At 42.0% G+C, this 26,015-nt stretch overlaps 1 protein-coding gene across 3 annotated transcripts; it reads right to left on the bottom strand.

The window, feature by feature from the left end:
- Positions 1 to 1,982: 1,982 nt before the first annotated feature.
- Positions 1,983 to 23,943, bottom strand: LOC100560982 (vomeronasal type-2 receptor 26). Of its 3 annotated transcripts, none has more exons than XM_062984516.1 (6): positions 23,703 to 23,943; positions 20,038 to 20,329; positions 9,582 to 10,439; positions 8,446 to 8,673; positions 4,516 to 4,642; positions 1,983 to 3,793 (listed from the first exon to the last, which is right to left on the bottom strand). In XM_062984516.1, the coding sequence occupies exons 1-6, from the start codon at positions 23,744 to 23,746 to the stop codon at positions 2,895 to 2,897; spliced, it is 2,448 nt and encodes an 815-aa protein (XP_062840586.1). In that variant the 5' UTR covers positions 23,747 to 23,943; the 3' UTR covers positions 1,983 to 2,894. The 3 variants fall into 3 exon arrangements, 2 of the variants coding, with proteins under 2 accessions (XP_062840586.1, XP_016850861.2); XR_010007268.1 differs by lacking the exon at positions 1,983 to 3,793 and adding an exon at positions 6,903 to 7,042; XM_016995372.2 differs by lacking the exon at positions 9,582 to 10,439.
- Positions 23,944 to 26,015: the final 2,072 nt, after the last annotated feature.

The following is a 26,015-nucleotide window of genomic DNA, read 5'->3' as shown; positions in this document are numbered from 1 at the left end:
GATCATTCTAAAGTATTCAGAAATCTCATGATAGGCAACATGATGTAGTTATTGGAATGTTGGATCAAGATTCTGGGAGACTGAAGTTCAAACCATGAAAAACCACAGAATGATCGTGGGTGAAATAAATGTTCTCAGATTTAAAGAAGATCGTCCCTCCATACCCCCTTCTGAAGAAATCTGTGGAAAGGTTTGCCTTAGGGTTACCATAAGTCAGAAATGGCTTAAAATACACAACAACAAATATACACATTATTTACTCACTTATCAGAAAGCTCAACACTTGAGACATGTGGTCTATAAACAGTGCTCTTTTTCTGTGTGGTATTACTGAAAGGTGGATCCTAAAGGGAACATATACAGTGGCTGAAGGTAGTTCTACGTAGTTACATGGAACATACAACATGCATTACAAAGATATATAATATGCAAAAACAATACAATAATACTCACAGTAAGTTCTTTTTTAAAAACTACCTTTGGGATCCACCTTTCAGTAATACCGCACAGAAAAAGAGCACTGTTCATAGACCACATGTCTCAAGTGTTGAGCTTTCTGATAAGCGAGTAAATAATGTGTATCATTTACTGGCTTGATATTTCTAGTTGACAAATTGTATGTTAGTATTACAAGTAACATTTTTAGACCCAGCTACCTATTGAAGGCTCTTGTGAGTCGAATCTGGTTGTGAGTGATTGTTGACTCTGCTCATGTGTAGTGAAGAAACCAGAACATTTGCTGTGCAAGGATTTGGAGTCTACTCATCTGTAGTAAAGACACAATAACTATTACTATACATAAGAATTTTTTTTCATCTTTTGAGAAAACTAATTATTTCTTGTTAATGTGAAAGTAACAATACTGTTTTACTGACATCATTTGTGTTTGAGTGTATGTATTGAACTTCTATATGTTTAAATACTGTTGCATCACTGCATCTAAGGAACCCATTTTTTCAGACAACACCAATAAAACCAGGTTTAGGAGTTTCAGCATGCTTTTGTTTTGTGGTGCATAGTTGGCTTTTGCTCCAATCTATCTATGTACAAAAGGAAAATCCACAGTGACTTTGGAGATTTCCTCCATTTTAACTCCCAATGCTAAAGTATTAGGCTGCTTCCAGACAGCACCAAAATCCATGTTTCCAATCTAAGACAAAAAAAAAAATCCCAGGACCTAACAGCAGGTCTACACACAGACCTGTCAGTCCCGAGATATGGTCCCTTGCCTTCCTCACAGCCTTCCTCTGTAGTGGATCAAGAGTGAGGACGGAAGGGGAACAATTGGCAGAAGTTTTTTTTAAATCCCTCAGTTATGAGCTGGATCATATATGTATGTGCACATGCGAATATCTTAATATAAACACAAGCAGATTTGCATGTGCACAGATATGAGGTCCAACACATAATGGAGGGAATTTTTAAAAACTTCCATCTGATCTCTCTCTTCCCCAATTCTTGCTTCAGCCTCTGTTTAAGTTTTGTGTGTGTGTGTGTGTGTGTGTCAGGAGTGACTTGAGAAACTGCAAGTCGCTTCTGGTGTGAGAGAATTGGCCGTCTGCAAGGACGTTGCCCAGGGGACGCCCAGATTTTTTTTTTTGATGTTTTTATCATCCTTGTGGGAGGCTTCTCTCATGTCTCCACATGGAGCTGGAGCTGATAGAGGGAGCTCATCCGCACTCTCCCCGGGTGGGATTCGAACCTGGCAGCTTACAGATCAGCAGCCCAACCTTCAAGTCACAAGGCTTTAATCCACTACGCCACCGGGGGCTCCTTGTTTAAGATTATAAAGTATAAAATAAAGAGTTTCAGAGAGTTCTAATTGCTCTCCATTTGTGCTTCCTTTGAACCACCTGTGTGTCCCTTTGACAGCCCAATCCCCTGATCAGCGGTTTTGGGGTTTTAAAAAGCTCACATGTGCTGGAGCATTCTTCACATGGGGGAGGGAAGGAAAACTCGTGTTTTGCATGACTGCAGGGATATACAGTCATGTGAAGGTGTGCTTTTTTCAGGCCGAATTGGGTTTAAAGTGCACCTTTTTAACAAGTGCTTTTTAGCACTTAACCTGATCCCTCCCACACTTTGGCTAAATATTGTTTAGCCACCTCACCCCCCTTTTAACCCAATTACTTTACAAGTCTTTTAGCATGTGTAGAAGGGCTCATAGTTCATAGCTTCCAGGTAAATGGTGTATAATTCTGGTGAGGCCACAATTGAAGAAGAAATAGTAAGTTGTGAAGAAAAAGCACAAAAGAATCTAAAGTGATATTTATTTAATATTTATTTTTATTTCATATCCTTATCTTTATCTATAGGGTTTAAGATAAATTGCAAGCATTTTGATCAAATTTCCACCGAATGACATTCGTACAAAAGTACAGAAACACACACAATTCTGTTTAGAAAACACTATTTGAAATCTCATTTCAATATTAAAAAGAACAGCCATGATCTTCCCATTGAAAGCTCCTTCTGCTACAATAAGTTAAAAACAAAATGCTTGCCTGAATAAAACAATAGTCTTTGCCAGCTGATTGAAATGCAGCAGGGAGGAGGCCAACTGAACCTTACATGGGATGGATTTCCACAGTTTGGAAGCAATTACAGAGAAAGGTCTCTTTTATGCCCCTCAACAGAAAAATAGCATTTGCCTCTTTTGCTGCAGCATCACATGCATAGCTCATGTTTGATATACGATCATAAACAATTCTATTGCCAAAAGATTAAGTGTGAACTGCTTCTGAAATACCAAATTCTGAATAATCTATAAAGTATGTTCCATTCAATGATACAATTATCTTGAAAAAAATTCTAAGATCTAGTTATGTACAAACGAATGAAGTGGGGTTGGATGGCAGGTAACATTAACAGTATTTGAAAGCGAGGTAAATTTTTCAGATCCTTTTTATTAGCTGCTCCTTGCTGTTCAATTCAGGCTTCAGCAAAATAACGTAGCATTTTGGTGAGAAGATACAGATCAATAAACCAAAACTGGAAGCCAAAATAGAGAAAATCTCCACAGCCACCATACTTTTGGCCCTCGTGCTCAAATATGTTGGAATGAAACACAGCCAAACACTGCAAAAGACCAACATGCTGAAGGTGATAAACTTGGCTTCATTAAAACTGTCAGGCAACTTCCTGGCTAAGAAAGCCAAAGTGAGGCTGACAAGAGCTAGGAAACCCAGGAAACCCAAAAGAGAATAAAGCATAGTGCCTGAATCTTCATTGCATTTGAGTACAATTTTTTGACTCACTGAGTACATGTCAAGGTCTGGGAATGGAGGGGAGATTGCCAACCATGCAATGCTAACAGCTGCTTGGGTAAGGGAGCAAGAAAGAACAATGGAATATGCCAATCGCTTCCCCATCCATTGCCTTATCCTGGACCCGGGCTTTGTGGCTACGAAAGCCAGAATGACAGTGATGGTTTTGGCCAAAATGGAGGAAAGTGCCACTGAGAAAATCACACCAAAAGCAGTTTGTTGAAGGAGGCAAGCCACCTTTCCTGGTTGGCCAATGAATAGCAGAGCACAAAGGAAGGAAAGCAGGAGGGAAGTTAAAAGAATGTAGGTGAGGTTCTTATTGTTTGCTTTGACAATGGGAGTGTCCCTGTACTTTATGAAGATGCCAAGAATGAAAACTGTGATGAGAGAAAATTTCAGAGCAAATACGGCTAAAACGATGCCCAGAGGCTCTTCAAAAGACAAAAACGTGATTTCTTTTGGGAGACATCCATCCTTGTCATTGTTTGGATACCGATAACCAGGGCATTCAAAACATTCATCGGCATCTGAAAAACAAGGAGTTTCATGGTGAAAAACCAGTACTTTGAGGTTGCCTTAGAAATAGATTACGAGCCTTTTTGGCTTTGCCTTGCCTGCTTGCCATGAAAATGAAGCTGTCTTTGGAAGGATGCCTTCTGAGATTTACAACAAAAATGTATTGGATAACTTTTGATTCTAAAGTTTTTGGCGCTGGCCATGCCCATGTGTCGGATATCGTTTTGAATGTTCAGATTTAATGAATTTTCTGACAACTTACAAATCTTCTGAAAATTTTGCACATTCCTAGTAACTATCAATGCACGTGCACAATCCTAGAGTTTGGAATTTAGTCAGCCTCTTCAGAAGCATATCATTGCTATGAGAAACAATAAGGTCTGCATCATTCTTTGCCAGAGTTTGTTCTACTGTACAACCAAAGCACTCTCAGTGGATGCCGCTGTTGCATCGAGAACATGCATGGGCATAGCCAACAGAAGCCATCGTCTCATGTGTCCACATCCACATACCAAAATGTACCAAATACTCAGCACCTGAAAAATCAGTGGACACACTGGGGTTTGGCCCTCCCCCTACCTTCCCCACACAGACGTTATTCGCAACATCAAACATACTTGTCAAGAATATTAATATCAACCATCTTTCGACAAATTAAAAAAAAATTCAATGTTCTGAGATGTAGGTATGATACCTGATTCAACTGATAAATACAGAATACTATGAGTCTTACCTGTGTGGTTTGAAACCTTGCCCTCTGGACATGGAATGCAGTCATAGCAGCAAAACTGCTCTCCTTCCTTCTTTCTTTTATGAAAGCCCAACTGGCATTTATTGTTACATCTAGAGAGGGGTAGTGCCTGTCCAGTGAAAAGAAAACAAACATAAACACTGGAGACTCTTCTGGAAACTTAAATCCTGTTGGCTCATTTGAAGAAATGCATATTTATACACAGTTTGGATGTGGAATTGGAGGCTTTTAAGCAGAGGCTGGATGGCCATCTGTCGGGGGTGCTTTGAATGCAATTTCCTGCTTCTTAGCGGGGGATTGGACTAGATGGCCCATGAGGTCTCTTCCAACTCTACTATTCTATGATTCTATGATTCTAATTGGATGATAGTCTTATGAACACATAAGAGGTCAGCCTCACGTCGATACCAGGCAAGATTCTGGAAAAGATCATTAAGGAAGTAGTCTGCAAACACTTAGAAACAAATGCAGTCATTGCTAATAGTCAACACGGATTTACCAAAAACAAGTCATGCCAGACTAATCTGATCTCTTGTTTTGATAGAGTTACGAGTTGGGTCGATACAGGGAATGCTGTGGATGTAGCCTACCTGGATTTCAGTAAGGCCTTCGACAAAGTCCCCCACGACCTTCTGGCAAACAAACTAGTCAAATGTGGGCTAGACAAAACTACGGTTAGGTGGATCTGTAATTGGATAAGCAAACGAACCCAAAGGGTGCTCACCAATGCGTCGTCTTCATCTTGGAAAGAAGTCACGAGTGGAGTGCCGCAGGGTTCCATCCTGGGCCCGGTTCTTTTCAACATCTTTATTAATGACTTAGACAAAGAGTTTGCAGATGACACCAAACTGGGAGGGATAGCTAACACTCCAGAAGAAAGGAGCAGAATTCAAAACGATCTTAACAGACTCGAGAGATGGGCCGAAACTAACAAAATGAAGTTCAACAGGGACAAATGCAAGATACTTCACTTTGGCAGAAAAAATGGAATGCAAAGATACAGAATGGGGGACTCCTGGCTCGACAGCAGTATGTGTGAAAAAGATCTTGGAGTCCTTGTGGACAACAAGTTAAACATGAGCCAACAATGTGATGTGGTTGCTAAGAAAGCCAACGGGATTCTGGCCTGCATCAATAGGGGAATAGCGTCTAGATCCAGGGAAGTCATGCTCCCCCTCTATTCTGCCTTGGTCAGACCACACCTGGAATACTGCGTCCAATTCTGGGCACCGCAATTGAAGGGAGATGTTGACAAGCTGGAAAGCGTCCAGAGGAGGGCAACTAAAATGATCAAAGGTCTGGAGAACAAGCCCTATGAGGAGCGGCTTAAAGAACTGGGCATGTTTAGCCCGCAGAAGGGAAGGCTAAGAGGAGACATGATAGCCATGTACAAATACCCTGTTTCCCCTAAAATAAGACATCCTCAGAAAATAAGACCTAGTAGTGGTTTTGCTGAATTGCTAAATATAAGGCCTCCCCTGAAAGTAAGACCTAGCAAAGCTTTTGTTTGGAAGCATGCCCGCCGAACAGAACACCAGAGCATGCAGGATCAGTAAATGTACATACCATAGAGTGTTGTACATGGAAATAATGATAGTAACAAGAAATTCTTGATAGGGTTCACAGTTTGTCTGGTTATGCTGGTTTGTGATGACAACTACTGTACAGTATATAATAAATGTTCCTTTTTTTGTTCAACAATAAATGTGAATTCTTCTTCATAGAAAAATAAGACATCCCCTGAAAATAAGACCTAGTGCATCTTTGGGAGCAAAAATTAATATAAGACACTGTCTTATTTTCGGGGAAACACGGTATGTGAGGGGAAGTCATAGGGAGGAGGGAGCAAGCTTGTTTTCTGCTGCCCTGCAGACTAGGACGCGGAACAATGGCTTCAAACTACAGGAAAGGAGATTCCACCTGAATATCAGGAAGAACTTTCTCACTGTGAGGGCTGTTCGGCAGTGGAACTCTCTCCCCCGGACTGTGGTGGAGGCTCCTTCTTTGGAGGCTTTTAAGCAGAGGCTGGATGGCCATCTGTCGGGGGTGCTTTGAATGCAATTCCCTGCTTCTTGGCAGGGGGTTGGATTGGAAGGCCCATGAGGTCTCTTCCAACTCTACTATTCTATGATTCTAGGTATCAATATACCTCACAACTTCCGAGGATGCCTGCCATTGATGTGGGTGAAACATCAGGAGGGAATGTTTCTGGAACATGGCCATACAGCCCGGAAAACACACAACAACCCCGAAGATGTGATAGTCATATTTAAGCATTTGAAAAGATGACACCTTGAGAAGGAGGCAAGATCATTTACTAATATATCGAACAAAGGATTAAAATTGTAGGAAAAGAGTTTCCATCTTACTATTGGAAAGAACTTTCTGATGGTCAGACTCAGAGCCGTGAAATAATAGAATATGCTGCCTGGGAGTGTCCTGGAGTCTCCTCTGGAGGTTTTTAAACATAGGCTGAATGACCATTTATCAGGAGTTCCTCATTTTTTCCCTACATGTGAGAGAGTTGGATTAGAGGGCTTTTATGGTCTTTTCCGAACTCTTTGATTCTTGACTCTATTTTATTACATTTGTTTCACTGTAAATAAGTGCAGTTTGATAAGTGCAGATATATATAAACCTTCCTTGCTTAGTTTTCCATCCCGCACAACCTCTGAGGATGCCTGCCTTAGATGTGGGCGAAACGTCAGGAGATAATACTTCTGGAACATGGCCATACAGCCCGGAAAACATACACCAACCCTGTGATCCCTTCGACAACACAGTGCAGTTTGAATATCACCCATTCCCACCTTAGTTCTCACACCTTAGCATTGCTCTTGGGAGCCTAGTAGCGGTGAAGGTTATAGAGTTTGGAGTTGTGAATATGGAATATTGTATTCCTCATGTGGTGGAGTATTTTGGCCAATGTTAACTTAAAGTTTTGTCATTGTACTATTTCAATAAAGAACACTCTGTTGATTTGGCCCCTACTGGATAATTATTTATTATTTATTTACAGTATTTATATTCCACCCTTCTCACCCCGAAGGGGACTCAGGGCGAATCACAATGTACATATATATGGCAAACATTCAATACCATTAGACAAACAACACACAGACACAGAGGCTATTTAACTTCCAGCTTCTGGCTTTGTGAGGGTATGCTTGATTCCAGCCACAGGAGGAGCTGCTGCTTCATCATCCACTGCGGCAACTAGTCCTTTTTTTGATGGAGTACTTCCTCATCCGGCACGCACACTGCTGGATGTTTTTATGGTGTTGTAAATTAATTAAATTAGCCTCCCAGCATAAGCGGTCCTTAAATTTTCCTACTTGACAAATGCAACTGTCTTTCGGGTTGCTTAGGTAAACAACGAGCTGGGGCTATTTTACAGTCAGGCACTCAATTTTACTCGGGCTTTGAACTCACAACCTCTCGGTCAGTAGGGATTTATTGCAGCAGGCTACTAACCAGTTGTGCCACAGACTTGCCTTAACTCTTTTCTCATGATATTTAGGTCAGTGCAATGGATAAAATTCTTCCCCATCACATCTAGTTCAACCAGGAGAGACATCTATTTCAAGATTTGAAGAATGACCTTAATCACAGGAGAAATAGCTGGATTCATTCTAAAAGTGAGCCACGGTGACACAATGAGTTAAATCCTTATGCCGGCTGAACTGTTGACCTGAAGCTTAGAAGTTTGAATCCGCAAGATGGGATTGTCAGCCCTAGCTTCCCATGCACGGACATGAGAGAAGCCCCCCCCCCCCCCCGCAGGATGGTAACACATCCGGGCGTCCCCTGGGCAATGTCTTTGAAGACGAACTAGTCTCTCACACCAGAAGTGACCTGCAGTATTTTCTCAATTTGCTTCTGACATGATAAAAATTCTAAAAGTGAACTTACCTGCTTGAAGATCCTGGGCCACACAATGACATCATCTTGAATGAAAAACCTCTTGTCCACAGGAGCCTGAGGTTCCATTGTACCAACTTTTATTTTAACAAAAGACTGATTTGGAAATGTGACCCAGTTGATAATATCAAATCCTGATAATAATTCCCCATTTTGATTGAAGGAAACCTCTTCCCCAGCACTATTGTTGAATGCGACCCTTCTCAGAAACTGGTGGAGCTAAATCAGAATAGGAAGGAATTGACAGAGGGATGCAAAGAAAGATTAAACATATATCTCAAAGTGATAATGCTCTGTGCAATATACACCTCTATCAGCCTTGACCAATGTTCAGTAATACCTTCTTGCTGGTGTTGCAATTCACAACCATTGTATATTGGCTCTCATTTTACATTTGACCAAATGGGCATAAGTCTCAATGTGTAATGGTCACATTGCTAGCCCCCTTGTGCAGTCATGTTATGTGAACCGCTCAATAAAGATGGATGCCAAGAAACTTTTCAATTTCCACAGAGATATATGTCTCCAAACAAATTTTGATCCTTTACAATCTTTGGGCCCAATACTTTGGTGGTAGTTTTCTTCAGGGTACTGAATTGGTCTGTGCTGAGTGAAAAGCCTGCTCACTGTGAACAACATAGTAAAGGTAAAGGTTTCCCCTGACATTAAGTGTAGTTGTGTCCGATCATCTCTGTTTCTAAGACAAAGAGCCAGTGTTGTCCGTAGACACCTCCAAGCTCATGTGGCTGGCATGATTGCATGGAGCACCATTACCTTCCCACTGGAGCAGTACCTATTGATCTACTAACATTGTCATGTTTTTAAACTGCTAGGTCTGCAGAAGCTGGGACTAACAGCAGGAGCTCACTCCACTCCCCAGATTTGAACCGACAACCTTTCGGTCAGCAAGTTCAGCAGCTCAGTGATTTAACCCGCTGCGCCACTGGGGACTCGGTGAATAATGTATTTAATGCAATATCACTACACTATATCATTGATCAAAATTTGCCCATCTAAATATACATAGAAGACACAAACCACTAATACCTCAAATGATCAAAAGTATCACTTCTGCTTTGGCTCCAATGGAAGCAATACAATAAACTCTTCTGCATTGGTGAGATTACCTGCCATGGATGTATATTCCAAGGTTGCTTTCCCGCACCATTCGGCATTGTTCTGCGTTTCAATTTAGATGAATATATGGCCTGCAAAGCATGTGCAATGGCATAGACAGCATTGTAGATGCTGTAGCTGTGGCTGGTCATGCTCATTTCAAAAACAGAAACAGGAAGAGTCTCTAGCTTCTCCTTTCCGGTGCAGAACATATTATCCTTGTCTAATGAAGGACGGGGCATGTCGCAGTTAAATACTTCTTCCCAGAAAGTCCACAGAAACTTGTCTTTTTTTGCTGAGAGAGGATTTCTTGTCTGAAGAAAATGTCTGAATCCTGAAAGGGCCTTAGAATGAACCTCAAAGGATATAGCCCCATGAAGGAAATCAATTTCCCAGTCTGTTGCAAAAGGAAACATTGCAAACTCCATCTGAGCTGTCATAACCCACACTTTTGTGCTGATTTGCAGGGGTGTGTCCTCTAGTTCTTCAACATATATCATCATTCTTATAACAATAATAGTATGGCTTTCACCATGCACAACAATCACATTGGCAGTGCTTTCTATAACAACTGTGATCATTTCATGACATTCCTTTATGAATCTATTATATGTATTAGTAAAATCAATTTTGGGTAATCTTGCTACGAAATGAAAACAAATGCCCTTCTGAGTAAACATAGGAAGAACATTTTGAACAAATCCTTCTCCAGTGTCATCATACAAAGAAATTACTCCAATCCATATCCAGTTGAAATGCAGGAGTAACTGGACAATCCCTTCATAGTGATCACTAATTTTTGGAAACATCCGGTGGAAGAAAAGACCTTGTACTTCATTATTCACCACAGGAGACGATCCAAAGATAAGCTAAAATATTTTTTTAAAAAAAATAGAGAGGAACTGAAGTGATATCAAACATGAAGATTAATGAAATCTAAACCAACATTTCTATTTTCTGTAAGTATTGTATTATGAAATGTTACTTTTATTTTTGTTCGTGTAATAAGATTCTAATGCTAATTGTGTTGAAATGCACTGACAAATTGGCATCTGACCTTCCAGATATTGGATTCCAAATCAATAGTTGTCAGCATCAAAGATAATGAGAAATCTAACCCATGTCAAAAATCCATAGCATGTACAGTCCAAGTCTGTGGACCTGTATAGTAGGTAAACCAACCTGGACACGGCATATTATTTGAGAACACAGAAATGCTGGACCATTTTACCAACCACCATGTCACAAAGAAGCCATTGAAATCTACAGGCATGTGGACAGTTTCAACAGAAAGGAGGAAACCATGACAATGAACAAAATCTGGCGAACGGTATTAAAAAATCAGGACAGTAAATAAAAAATAACACTCAGAAGACTGAAATTCCAGACATTAAACAATCAGGGCCAGCTAATACCTCCCAACAAAGGATTCCCCCACGCAGGAAGCAGGCAGACTTTGAAGCTGCAAGACCATTTAATGCTAATCAAGGTGACCAATTGCACCATTCATACTTGCCTCAAACAGATGAGAGTTCTTTCTCCCACCCTGGACTTTCCACAGATATATAAACCCCACTTGCCTAGTTTCCAACAGACCTCGCAACCTCTGAGGATGCCTGCCATAGAAGTGGGCAAAACGCCAGGAGAGAATGCTTCTGGAATATAGTCATACAGCCTGGAAAACTCACAGCAACCCAGTGATTCCGGCCATAAAAACCTTCACCAACACTCCAATCAATCGGACTAGCTTCATGTTTGCAGCCAAGCTCAAATTCAAGATGTTGGTTTGGACCTACACATTTTCTTACCATTATACCTGAAAGACTGCCTCCTCCTGTGTCAGCTTATAGAGAATTTGAAATCTTCAAGAGTGGCACGTTGCATGTCTCATTACCCCAACAAGACTGGAGAAGCATCAGGCTGCACCTTCTGAGCCAAATGCACAAGATGACATCAAGGATTTTTTTTCATGTCAGGAGCAACTTGAGAAACTGCAAGTTGCTTCTGATGTGAGAGAATTGGCTGTCTGCAAGGACATTACCCAGAGGATGCCTGGATGTTTTGATGTTTTACCATCCTTATGGGAGGCTTTTCTCATGTCCCCGCATAGGGAGCTGGAGCTGACAGAGGGAGCTAATCCACGTTCTCCCCAGATTCGAACCTCTGACCTGTCGATTATCCATCCTGCTGGCACAAGGGTTTAACCCACTGCGCCAGTGGGGGCTCCAACATCGATGAATCCAGGTATTTCAGCGCTTCTCTCATCCCTATGCATCTGACTATGGGGAAAGGCTTACCAGGTGCTTTTTGATTCCTACCTGCTCACCATAAGGCATGGAGTGGCATTGTGAGATGGCTTTGGGCTTCAAATTAAAGGAAGATGTGGAGTTGTATTTGGGCACAGCAAGGAGAAGGAAATCCCCCATAGAATCCAAAGAAGATTAGCAGACATAAAGGATAATTATGCATGTGAATGCTTCTTACAGAATCCTGGCCACAGTCCTTCCAGCATCCTAAATCTGGTGTATATAAGAATCATTGAGCAAAATTATTATATCAATATTCATTCCAGAGGCTTAATTATTCCATACACAACCTGTGTGTGCCCTCAAGTCAGTTGCCGACTTATGGTGACCTTGTGAATTTCAAATGTTTTCTTAAGCACAAAATACTCTGGGATGGATACTGCAGTTCCTTTCTCTGAAATATAGCCTACAGTATTTGAATTTCATTGTCTGTCTCCCTTCCAAGTACTAAGATCATACTGATTCTGGTATCTTTAGGATATTTAGGCATTAGTTCCCTGTTATATCTTGGTCTGCAGAAACAAAGCGAGAATGAAAAAACAATCTTCTGTATGAAGGAAAGTAACTTGCTAATCAGAATGCTAGACCAAACCCTCCAATTCAATTATCTATATATATAAAAATGTAAATGTTCATAATTAGGACCATGTTAAAAACAAAACCACTGGGCCAAATCACACCAAATTTGACCACAAAACTAATCACATTCCAAGGAGTGACCATAAAAAAAAATCCAAGAAAACAGAGACAAGGCCAGAAACCCCCCCCCAACCCCCCCCCCCCCCAAAAAAACACTATTTGGGTGCGCAAGAACTCTCCCTACAAAGGATGGACCCAGGCTTCAAAGTGGCTCTTTGATTTAAGGTGCTGCTCCAGCTCGCCAAACAAAGATTCCCCTAGGTATAACAAAGGTCTATCATTTGTTCCCACCCCTAAATTTAATGCATTTCGAGCACGAATAGATTTATTCAAGCTATTTAGAACCATCCGCTTAAGAGACATGTTTAAAGACAGCATATCTAACTCAACCACAGATCCTTTCAAACCTAAAAGTACCTTCTGCCCTTCCACAGATAACATTTACATTAAATGCTTTGAAAAAGCTGTAGAGAGGGACTTTAACAAGCTAACTACTCGTAGACAACCATACCACTCAAATTTATCAGAATTAGAAAGAACCACTCTGGTCAAATTGAGCAACTTTAAAGAGGTAGTCTGGAAACCAGCAGATAAAGGGGGAGCTATAGTATTACTTAACAAAAGAGATTATATTAAGGAAGTCAACCTCCAGTTATCAAATAGTAAATTCTACAAACCTATTGCAACAGACCCCACTAAACACATTCAGTCCCTTATTAGGGTGGTGTGTCAAGAGGGATTATCCATGGGATTTATTTCTTCTTCTACATTTAAATACTTACAAAATGACTTCCCCAGGATACCTATCTTTTATATTCTTCCAAAGATTCATAAAGGCATCACTCCACCCCCAGGCCGACCTATTATTTCCGGTTCATCTTCTGTATTGGAACCACTTGCTAAATATCTAGACTCCTTTTGCCAACCATTTGTCTCTCTCTGTGATTCCTACATTAAAGATACAAAGCACTTCATTAATATCGTAGAAAATCTCAAAATTGAGGAGGACAGCATTTTAGTTACGATTGATGTCACCTCACTCTATACTAACATTCCACTAGATGAGGCTCGTACCATCATAGAGAATATCCTTCGTAGGAGAACAAAATTGCAACCATCTACACATTTCTTGATGGACCTGTTAGATATAGTACTGGAGAAAAATTATTTCCGTTTTCAAAACCAATTTTACTTTCAGACCTTCGGTGTCGCTATGGGAAGTCCGTTAGCCCCATCGATTGCCAATCTATTCATGGCAAATTTAGAAAACACTATATTGCTAAATCCATCTTTAAATATGTACTATGCTAATATAATATACTATGGCCGATTTATTGATGATATATTCATAGTATTTAAAACAACTGAGGCCGCAGTAGGATTCTCTAATTGGATTAACACTATACATACGTCTATTAAGTTTACCAGTCATCTCAACCTGTCACATATCAATTTTTTGGATGTTACTGTGTATAAATATCATAACAAATTTTTGGTCAAGAACTTCAGAAAACCATCAGATAAAAATTCTTTTCTTCATTATAACAGCTTCCACCACTTTGGTTTAAAGACCAATCTTCCATTTTCACAACTACTTATAATAATAATAATAATAAAACTTTATTTATACCCCGCCACCATCTCCCCAACGGGGACTCGGGGCGGCTTACATGGGGCCATGCCCAAGACAATACAATAGACCATAACATAATACAATTAAATAATACATTACATAAAATAAAACAGTACAACATAAGATCAAAACAGCAATATAACACGAGCGGGCCGCATGAATACTACATTTAAAAACTAGATTAAAAATTAAAACTCTGGGTGAGAAAGGGATCAGAATAAAACCTCGAGGGACGGGACATCAGATAGTGAACCAGTCTAGAGGATAAATATCGGGGGGGAGTAGCATAGAACATTTACTCTCCGAAAGCACACCGGAAGAGCCATGTTTTTAAATCTTTCCTGAAGGCTAAAAGGGTGGGGGCTTGCCTGATTTCAATGGGCAGCGAGTTCCACAAGCAAGGGGCCACCGCAGAGAAGGCCCTCTCCCTTGTTCCTACAAGGCGAGCCTGAGATATAGGTAGTGGCGACAGGAGGGCCTCCCCCGATGATCGGAGAGGTCGGGCAGGTTTATGATAGGAGATACGGTCACGAAGGTAGGCGGGTCCCAAACCGTTTAGGGCTTTATAAATGATGGTCTGCACCTTGAATTGGGACCGGAAGATGAACGGCAGCCAGTGGAGCTCCTTAAACAGGGGAGTAGATCTCTCCCTGTAACTCGCCCCCGTTATTAGTCTGGCGGCCGAACGTTGGACCAGCTGTAACTTCCGGGCCGTCTTCAAGGGAAGCCCCACGTAGAGCGCATTACAGTAGTCCAGTCTAGAGGTAACTAATGCATGCACCACCGTGGTCAAGTCAGACTTCACGAGGTATGGTCGCAGTTGGCGCACAAGTTTGAGTTGTGCAAAAGCCCTCCCGGCCACCGCCGACACCTGCGCTTCAAGCGTCAGCGCTGAATCCAGGAGGACCCCCAAACTGCGGACCTGTGATTTCAGGGGGAGTGCAACCCCGTCCAGCACAGGTTGCCACCCAATACCCCGATCCGACGAGCGACTGACCAGGAGGGCCTCTGTCTTGTCAGGATTGATCCTCAGCTTGTTCCTCCTCATCCAGTCCGCCACAGTGGCCAGGCACTGGTTCAGCACCCAAGGAGCTTCCTTGGAGTCAGGTGGGAACGAGTAGTGGATTTGTGTGTCATCTGCGTAGAGATGGCAACACCCTCCAAAACTCCGGATGACCTCTCCCAGCGGTTTCATGTAGATGTTAAAAAGCATGGGGGATAAAATAGACCCTTGCGGGACCCCACAGGTCAAAGGCCAGGGGTCCGAGCAGGTATCCCCCAGCTTCACCATCTGGGAACGGCCCTCCAGGAAGGACTGGAGCCACTGCAAAACAGTGCCACCGAGTCCCATCCTGGAGAGCCTCCCCAGAAGGATACCATGGTCGATGGTATCGAAAGCCGCAGAGATGTCCAGGAGAACCAGCAGGGTCACACTCCCCCTGTCCAGTTCCCTGCGGAGGTCATCCACCAAGGCGACCAAAGCCGTCTCAGTGCTGTACCCAGGCCTGAAGCCAGACTGTGAGCGGTCCAGAAAATCAGTGTCATCGAGGAACTCCTGGAGCTGCGTGGCCACCACCCGCTCCAGAACCTTGCCCAAAAACGGGAGGTTGGAAATTGGTCTGTAGTTGTTACATACAGATGGGTCTAGCGAGGTCTTTTTTAGTAACGGTTTTACCACCGCTTGCTTAAAACAAGATGGAAATGACCCCTGACCCAGGGAGGCATTTATTATAGCCACAAACCAATCCAACAACCCCTCTTTGGCCTGCTTAACCAGCCAAGAGGGACAAGGATCCAGAGCACAAGTGGTCGCCCTCACAGACCCAAGAATCCCCTCCACGTCATCCGGAAGAACAAGCCGGAAAGAATCCCACAAAATCGGACAGACAGGTGCCTCGGTTACCTCCGCTGGAACTACAATTAAGCTGGAGTCCAACTCATGGCGTATCTGAGCAACTTTGCCTGCAAAGTGGTGCGCAAAATCGCTGCACCTAGTTGCCAAGTCATCAGGAAGCCCCTGGGTCTCAGGAGGCCGCAGGAGCTCCCCAACAACTCGGAACAACTCCGATGGCCTGTTGGCCGCAGACGCTATGCGGGCAGTCGTGAAAGCTTTCCTGGCTGCTCGCAGAGCCACGGAGTAAGCCTTAATAGCGGCTTTAGCCCGTGTTTGGTCAGACACATCCCGAGATTTCCTCCAGATGCACTCTAGTCCCCTCCTCGCACGCTTCATCACAGCCAGCTCCTCAGTGAACCAAGGAGTCGACATGACTCTACGCAGCGAAAGAGGACGTTCGGGAGCGATCGTGTCAAGTGCCCTTGTCAGCTCACTATTATAGCGATCAGCCAGGACATCGACAGGATCGCCAGTCTCCAGAACAGGAAGATCCCCAAGAGACCTCAGGAGTCCATCCGGATCCATCAGCCTCCTGGGGCGGACCATCTTAATGGGTCCACCACCCCTGCGGAGGTTAGAAGACACGGCGAAACTCAAACAGATCAGATGATGGTCAGACCATGACAATGGAAGAATATTTTGCTCTTCCACTCTGACTGTCCCACCGTCCACAATGAAGACGAGGTCCAGCGTGTGTCCCACCTGATGTGTGGGCCCAGATATAACTTGAGTCAGCCCCATGGTCGTCATGGCAACCATGAAATCCTGAGCTGCACCTGTCAAAGAGGTCTCGGCATGAATATTAAAGTCCCCCAAAACTATGAGTTGTTGGGAGACCAGGGCCGAATTGGAGACCACTTCTGCTAGCTCGGACAGAGAGACTGCTGGGTCGCGGGGTGGACGGTACACCAGCAGAATCCCCAAGCTGTCTCGGGCTCCCACCTTCAGGAAGACACACTCAAACCTCGAAGACTGCGGAACGGCGCATCTGATCAGGGCGATGGACTGCCGAAAGATCACCGCGACTCCTCCTCCCCGCCCCCCAGCCCTGGCCTGCTGATGCACCCCGAAACCTGGTGGGCACAGCTGAGTGAGATTCACCCCACCCAGCTCGTCCAACCACGTCTCGGTGATGCATGCCAGATCCGCCCCCTCATCCAGGATCAAATCCTGGATAACAGCTGTTTTACCGTTGACGGATCTGGCGTTCAAAAGCAGGACCTTAAGGCTGGGAGGTCTGTCCTGAAGACTACCACACCTATTCCTCTCCAGGGTCGCAAAAACTCTGTTGCGCTTCTCCCTGGGTCGAAAGTGACCGTTCTTCCTTCTCCCCCAAACCACCTCAATGAGACCCTGCCCGTGGAAACCCTCTCCCCCCTGGAGAGATGACTGATTGAGGTTGCCCATTGAAGGGGATAGTCAGCTGTCCTGAGATAGAAAATCATCAGCAATACTTGGTTGTTTAAAGGAGGGGCCTATCTCCGCTGGTGTAGGAGGAAAGGAGTCATCTAACAGATCATCATCTAGCGTGGGAAGGGGGCTAGGCACTAATGATGTCTGAGAACGGGACTGAGAGGTAACATAGACATGGCCTAAACCTGGGGGATCTTGTCTACCAAGATTCCGCCTGATGTCCAGGGGGCGAATCAATGGGTCTACTAGTACCCTCCTGAGAGTAATGCCCCACTGTTGAAGTTTGGGCCTATACAAAAACAATTCCTCCATCAGTGTTCTGTCTTCCAATCCAATGAGAAGACAGATGGAGCGGCTCCAGGACTGATAGTCTCTACGAAGCCAGTCGATAGTTTTGATCTTCACTTTCGACCAGCTTAAAGATAGAATTTGTGAGAGAGATGTCCGGACCGCTCGCTTAGATGTCCATCTTCCTCTGTTCAATAGTGAGTCTTGCACTTCCACTGCCACCTTATTAGTTCGCAACAGATGTTGGGAATTGCAGTAAGTGTCCAGGGAGTGTCCAAACAGTTCTGGGGACAGCGTGTTGTTTGTCCTCTGAGAGACTCTATTAGTTTCCTTCCGGCCGTCCCTCCCCTGACTCTGACTCTCTTCCCCAGATAAAGACTCCACCCCATCCCTGGCCCCTTCCAAGCCTGACCTATTGCCTTCCTTCTGCTCCTCTAGCTTTTTTCTTCCCTGGCTTTCCAGAGCATTTAATTCCTCATTAATATTAATAAAGCTGGTTGGTACAGTTTGTATAATGTCTATAGGAGAAGGATTCTTCACCATTAGGGAAATTCCTTTGAAAAGATGGTCAATTTTCTTGTTCAGTGTCTCCAACTGTTGTAAAACAGTACTGAACGATTTTCCCAGTAGATCACATAGGAAAAAGACTTAGACTAAAGCGTAACTCAAGCTCTAATGAACACTTCATTCATGAAAGCCTGACCTTAAGCCAGGAGTTTAGAAGTAGAGGCTATCCTAAACATGTCATCAAAAAGGCATTAATTAAAGCTGAAAAAACTGATAGAACCACCCTACTGAAAGAATCTGCTAAACCAACTAAAAATCAAATTATCTGGACACAAGAATTATCGCATTACTCCAAACACATAATCCAAATTATAAAAAAGCATTGGCATCTTCTTCAAGATATTTCAGGTTGTGATAAATTACCTATTTTTGGAAACAGGCGTACTAAAAATATTAGAGAATATTTAATCCATACAGATTTAATCACTTCCATTAGTACACCGAAGAGCACCCTGAGAGGCCATTATCCCTGTGGTCACTGTAAGTGTTGTCCTCAATCTTGGAAGACTAAGGAGATATATAATTATAGGAACAAAGTGGGCACCACACTAAAACATTTTTCTACTTGTAATAGCAGCAATGTAATCTACCTCTTGACATGTGACTGTGATCTCTGGTATATCGGAAAAACAACCAGATCCTTGAGAATCAGAATCTCTGAACATAAATCCAGAATCAAAAATTTATCTACAGAATCTCTTTTATATTCACACTTCACCCAATACAAACATTCATCTACCTCATTTAAATTTTGTGCTCTGGAATGCATCTCTCAAAAACCTTTCATGGACTTGGAAAAACTATTATCCCAAAGGGAAATGTACTGGATCTTTAAGTTTAAAACCTTTTCCCCTCAGGGACTTAATGAATCACTTAATTTTAGCTGTTTCCTTTAAACCTTCAAGTACTCTTTAAAAACCTTTGAATGGACCTCCAGAATTACTCGCAGTTGAAATCACCACAAGCAGAGTCACTCAGTGAAAGCATTTAGCACTATGTAAGTATAATACTGTTATATGGGTTACCTTTACTTCTGTTAATACTGCTGGTAAAATACTTGTTACTCTATGTTTTGTTTTAGATAGAAATCCATTGTTGCTGAGTTTAACAACTCCTGAAGAAGGGGTTTTTCCCTGAAACAGGGTCAAAAATACCCAGGACCCGTGTAGACTTAGGACTTTATTTGGACTTTACTTTTGAAGACTTTTTTGAGAGCAGTGCTCCATCATTATTTTCTTCAATCCAGTATACAGCAACACGACCAACCATCTGTTTGGAAGATGTTTTCATTGACTGTATCCCTGAAGCCTATATGTATTGGAACCAATACCAGACTTGAATAACTTTTGTGTTAGAGCTGTTGCTCCTTTTCATTTTGTTGGGTACGGCCAAATTGAGCTTTGTACGGGGAACTGTAACAAGATATGTCATTTGGACACATTTTCTTTGTACATAGACAATCGTTTGCCTCAAATGTTAGACCTGCTTCTAAGTATATCTGACTGGCTGACTCCAAAAATGGTGCCATCAACTATAGTTTTTGAGATAGAGAATGTATGCCATATACCAGTCTTCATCTGCTCGCCCATAAAAAATCATGATAACTGTATCTAAAAACTATAGCTGATGCAGTCTATCCAAAGCAATTTTCTAAATCAGTGCCCAGGAACAAGTCTAAAATCTACGGCACCAAGATTAAGCCTCCATGCTTTGTACAGAAATCTTACTTGTGGCATCTTGTATATACACAGGATAGTTGCCAAGTGAAGACAATAGTCAGTGATGGATCCTGAAATCACTGCTGCTGGAAGATTCTCAGTCTCACATTTGTAGTTGACCGCGAATTTGCGCCGTCTAGACAAAAGGTCCATTGCAGCAAGGTAGGTCCCGATTTCAGTGAAATGGTTGTTATAGATGTGGAAACCCAGGGTGAGATTGGGTAAGAGTTGTTGGTTTTCGTTGGTCTCTTTTACAGAAAACGCCAAGGCTGCAATATGCTGATAGAGATGTGTAAATGGCCTGTAAGGAGTGATATTTACAATGTAACTGTCTATATTCTCCAGATCAATTAAATGCAATAATTATTCACCCATGTGAATAAGAGAGGAAGGCTGAGACAGAGTGAGACAGAGGGAAGGTTGATATTTTGCTTGCAATCCATGGAAATGTGTGAAAACATTGACACACAGATATGTCACTAACTTATTCAAAAGCTCGACAACCTGGCATGGCTCTGATGCTAATATAAGTGTTCAAGCATCTCTCAAATTCCATTGGTCTATTATTCTTTACTCTCTCCTATTGGTTCTGCTGCAGGGTTTTGGAAAAGGAAATATATGGTGACTTCTCTCAAAACATATCATCCACTTTGGGCCAAATCCTTTGAAGATTCAACCAAATGAAGGATCTTTGTTGCATCTAATCTTTACTAACATTTCATATGGCTAAGAAAATGGTGTTTAAACTCTTTTCAATTCATGCCAAATGTCAAAAGAGATAGAAATACAGAATATTGTTAATTGCTCATTTTTGTATAAATAAAGGAATACCATACTTATATGTGTATAAGTAAACTTCATGTATGAGCTGAGGGCAGGTTTGGGGCAAAATTATGAATGTCCATGTAACTCATGAATCAGTCAAGGATATATAGAAGTGGTTCCCAATCTGTGGTCCGTGGATGACCAGTAGTCCGCAAAAATGAAAATTGGTCTGCGCATTACTACACCGTTTCCTCGAAACCACGCAACAACAAGAGCGACTAGTTTTGTGAAACCCTTTTATAGTGTTGAGGCAACGGAGATGTCAGGAGGGGAGAGGCTGAACTACCCACAAAATTTACTACTACATCAGCTCTAGATTATTAAATATGTTTTTCTGTGGGTAAGCAGATGGCGACTATCAGAAACTAGAGCTGATATGGTCTATCGAATGCAATTTTCTAAATCAGCACCCCAAATAACCAAACCGAATCTAAAGTTGACCAAAAACTGTTTTGTAACCCTTCCCACCGGAGCAGTACCTATTGATCTACTCATATTTTGCATGTTTTCGAACTGTTAGGTTGGCAGAAGCTGGGGCTAACAGCAAGAGATCACCCCGCTCCCCAAATTCAAACCATTTACCTTTCGAACAGCAAGTTCAGTCGTTCAGCAGTTTAATCTGCTGTGCCATAGTGGGCTGCATATTTATAATATATCTTACCTCAATTAACATATCATAGTTAAGAAAATCTTTATTACTGAGAAAATAATTTTAAGAGATATTATAATAATAATAATAGCAGACTAAAATGTTCCTCTGAATAAAAATCTTTAACTAGTAATCTTAATGTATGCAGTCACACAGAACTTTGACTAACTTGAAAATTAATAGACTGTATTAATTGCAATTATTCTGGGCTGTATGGCCGTGTTCTAGGAGCATTTTCTCTTGACGTTTCACCTGCATCTGTGACTGGTATCTTCAGGGGATTTGAAGATGCCAGCCTCTGAAAGCTAAATAACTCACGATCCTTTGAAGATGCAGGCCATAGATGCAGACAAAATATCAGGAGAAAATGCTGCTAGAACACAGCCATACAGCCTGGAAACCACACAACACCCCTATGGAATTTAAGCTAAATCATGCCTAACTTGGAATCTACTGTAAGCTGGATTCATTTTCATTGTCATCATGATACATTAACAGACAAATTGAAAAGTGCATGCATTACAAATATATAAGATAAAGAAAAACTAAGCTACTTACAGAGGAACATTAGAAAGTTCGTGAGATGGAGGTCTTTTAAATGTTACTACATTCAAATATGAGAAAATCTGAGATATGATTCCACCAATGATGATCTCTCCTGTTTGATAATATTGATATTCTGTACGGACAGGTTCTCTGAAGGAACACTGAACACTAGGATTCTTGCCTACCACTTGGGACAGTGGCAGTGACATCAACATCACAAATGCTATGATCTTCCAAGACAATCTTAACTTGAAACCAATCTCTTTCCACATTGGTATTCTAGCACCTCTGTCTAGGAAAACTCGTTTGTCTAGTTTCCTAGACAGAATGATCCTCCTTCAACGTCAGAATGAGGATCTGTAAAGCAGCAGTCGCTTTGTAGTTATTGCCCAAGTTATGAATGACAAAGGGGGTATTAATAGTAGATCTTTCTTCCCAGTTTTCTTTGTGAGCGCTGTAATTCTTTAGGGACAAGGGGAAAAAAATAAGCTTGTGTAATTATACTGACTTGGATAAATACAGGAGTGGAAATTGCCTACTCTGGACTGTAGTGTTTGTAAGAAAAGAAAACATGTTTATCAGATCTCAGTAAAAAGTTTTCATGATCTTTGGGGGAACAAGTAAGTTATGGGCTAGTTGACTGTCATTCAAGGCAGATGGTAGTGATTGCCAACTTGAATGCAGAATATGAATTTCCCTTGTGTTCAAGAAGCTCCAACTTTTAGATAAAAAGCAAAGAACAGATAAATCTGAGATTCCAGTCCATCATGCTGTAATTGATAACTATCTTGCTCCAGGACAATTGGAAAGCTGAAGCTCACACTATAGCAGAGTGCAACATGCCAAAATCTTATTAAGTAATATATCTCTGAAAGGCTTCCCCTTTTAAAGCTGTTGTATTCTTAAATTTTTGAGTTACCATGGAAGCCTTCCTTGTTGGCTTAAGCTCTCCTATGATGGCTAATACGTGCAATTTATTTAAAGTTTTTGAGTGTGTTGCCATCTACATGCAGATGACACCCAACTCTGCTATTCCTTCCCACCTAAAGCCAAAGAAGCTGTCCTGACCCTAAAGAGGTGCCTGTTACCAGTAATGGATTGGATGCAGGCAAACGAACTGAAACTTAATCTAGAAAAGACAGTGAGAGTATGCCGTCACACCCAGGCACCTTTTCAAGCTTTAGGATGTGCTTCTTCCTTTGCCCAGGTGAACTGCAGGGGCCTTACTTAGAAGCTCTGGAAATCCCAGTAACCAAAGGCACTTCAAGTAGAACAATCCAACAAAATTTTATTTACACAAAGTCCTTGGCAGACTTGTCACATGTAATTAAAGTTGCAAATAAAAACAGTCCACTTATAAAACCTTGTAGATGTTCCTTGCTTGCTTTTCCCCTTTAGGTTGCTGGATTAACTTCCACCAAAGGCAAAGAGGTCCTGAGATCCTCTTCACCCTAGCTCTGAGCTGCTATCAAAAGATCTATAACTATCTAAGCTCAAAGCTAGTTTTTGAGGTGAAGTTGGTAGGGCTTCTTCCAGTAGCAAAGAAATCCGAAGATGTTCTCTGCCCCAGTGCCAAAGCTATTAGAAAGAACAGGTCTTTCTCTTATCTATGCTTGGCACTGGTTTTAAAGGCAGGTCATTTGTTTGTACTTACGATGGCCTTTTCAGAGTTGGCCTGGCTTGGCCACACAAGCACATCTATGTTGTTTCTCCTTCAGTCTAGAAGGCAGAATAGGCTTCTCAAAATGGAGCCTTCTATCCCCAGGAAAAGGGGCGGTCTCCAGAACAAAATGATACATTTGCAGGCTGCAAGCAGCAAAGACTTGCAAACAGGCTAAACTATCAGACTGCTGCAGAATCTGCAGCAACCCTGGAGCAAATGCAAACAGATGCTATTCCTAGAACTATAAAAATGCAAACCAAACCTCTGGGGGATGGAACAGAGAGAGACGTGGGTTTAAAAAGAATTTTCAAAGATACTTGTAATGACTATATGTCAGAGACAGAACGCCACCAAATAGGATACAACACAGTTTATTGAGGTTACAGAACTGAAAATTGTCCGTAAGAAACAAAAGACTAGGCAAACACTTGACTTCAGTGTGAAAAGTAACAAAAATAGCTTCGTTTGAGTTTAAACAGTTCAAAAGAGTAAACCGGATTAAACAGAAGTTTAATCCGGGTTAAAACAAAAGTGCTTACTTCAGCCTGGCAGTTAAACAAACAAATACTGGTAAACAAAGGGTCAAAACGAACACAAAACCTAGCAGCAGATTCCTCTCTGCTACTCAAGAGCTACAGAAGAGTAACTCAGGCTGTTTACTCCTCCGTGCAACGAGCGAAATCCAGGTCCAGGCACATCAATCAGGGTAACGGCGGTCAGCAGGGTCCCAATCCGGTCCGAGGTCGAAAGCCAAGTGCAGACGTCTAAGGTTCCACAAGTTCCACCGATAGCCACAGAAAGGATAGTCCAGAGTCGTAGTCAGTCAGTCAGTCCAGCGTCAATCCAGAGTAGGCAGTAATGTCCGTCAAAAAGACGACGGAGGTCCAAGCTATCAAGATTAAACACAAGTTGCACAGAAAAAGCCCACACAGTTCCTCCCGCCGTCTATGCCCAGTGTCCTTAGTAACTTACGTATCCAGCAACGAATCACACCCGTCTTCAGGAAGTTCCCCAACAAGAGCCCAAGCGTTCGTCCAGATTACCTTGCCCAACGCAATTAGCCATTGATCCTAAACCCCATTTTATGCCAGTTCATAACTCCTCATCGCTGTCAGCTGCTATCCTAATTCCAGGTGCCTCCTCATCATCATCCTCATCAGAGCTGAAACACCTTTGACTACGCCCCACAGCATCCTCAGCTGTGGATCCCGTTCCATCCCTCCAGCCCGTCCATGGGTCTGGTCCTGCAACCCGCCAGTCGCCTCCCATGTTATCATTGCCGGTGACACCCAAATCCTCCCTCCCACGAGTCCATTCCATATCATCCTCCTCTGAGCTAACCATCTCTTCCTCCATTCCCTCGGTAAAACCCTCAAAGGAGTCTTCGTCTGTTGGTTCTGCAAATAAGTCTCAGAGCCGTTTCCTTTCGCGCTCCTCCAAAGAGTCTGACTCTCGAGGAGTCTTACGACCTCGTCTCCTAGGATCGGAGCCAGAAGGCTCAACCATAACACTATAAGTCCCATATGTTCTGATTGACCTAAGTTGCAAAAGGCCTATGTTTGAGGAAGGCCTGCGCTTGAGAGAAAATGCTGATGTTTGGGAAAAGAGTTGTTCCAGAGAAAAGAAGTTACTTTCAAATAATAACCATACATCAAGTCAGAACCGGTTCCCATACGATTTCAAGCATATACTTGCAACAAGTCAGTAACATGAAAGCACCATTGTCTAAAGCAGGGGTCCCCAAACTAAGGCCCAGGGGCCGGATGCGGCCCTCCAAGGCCATTTACCTGGCCCCCGCCCTCAGTTTTAGACTTAGGCTCGCCCAAAGTCTGAAATTACTTGAAGGCACAACAACAACAATCCTACTTGATTATCTCATTGGCCAGAAGCAGGCCCACACTTCCCACTGAAATCCTGATAAGTTTACAGTATGTTGGTTAAAATTATTTTTATTTTTAAATATCGTATTGTTTTTTTCATTTACCAATATTATAAATGAAATATTATAAATGAATGATATGGTAATAATATAATATATTGTAATAAATAAATAAATATTGTGTATACATATAATATTGATAATAAATATTATAATGTAATACATTATTTATTTATTTATTTATTTATTACAGTATTTCTACCCCACCCTTGTCACCCAATAGGGGACTCAGGGTGGCTAATAATAATAATACAATATAATAATATTGTATAATATAATAATATTAATTATATATTATATATTAAATGTAATATTACTAATAATATTACAATATAATGGTATAGTACAATATACAGTAGAGTCTC

This window comes from Anolis carolinensis, chromosome 6 (assembly GCF_035594765.1).
Source record: "Anolis carolinensis isolate JA03-04 chromosome 6, rAnoCar3.1.pri, whole genome shotgun sequence".
NCBI classification, from domain to species: Eukaryota; Metazoa; Chordata; class Lepidosauria; order Squamata; family Dactyloidae; genus Anolis; species Anolis carolinensis.
Note: the sequence above shows the minus strand (reverse complement) of the source record. Positions and strands in the feature narration are given on the sequence as shown.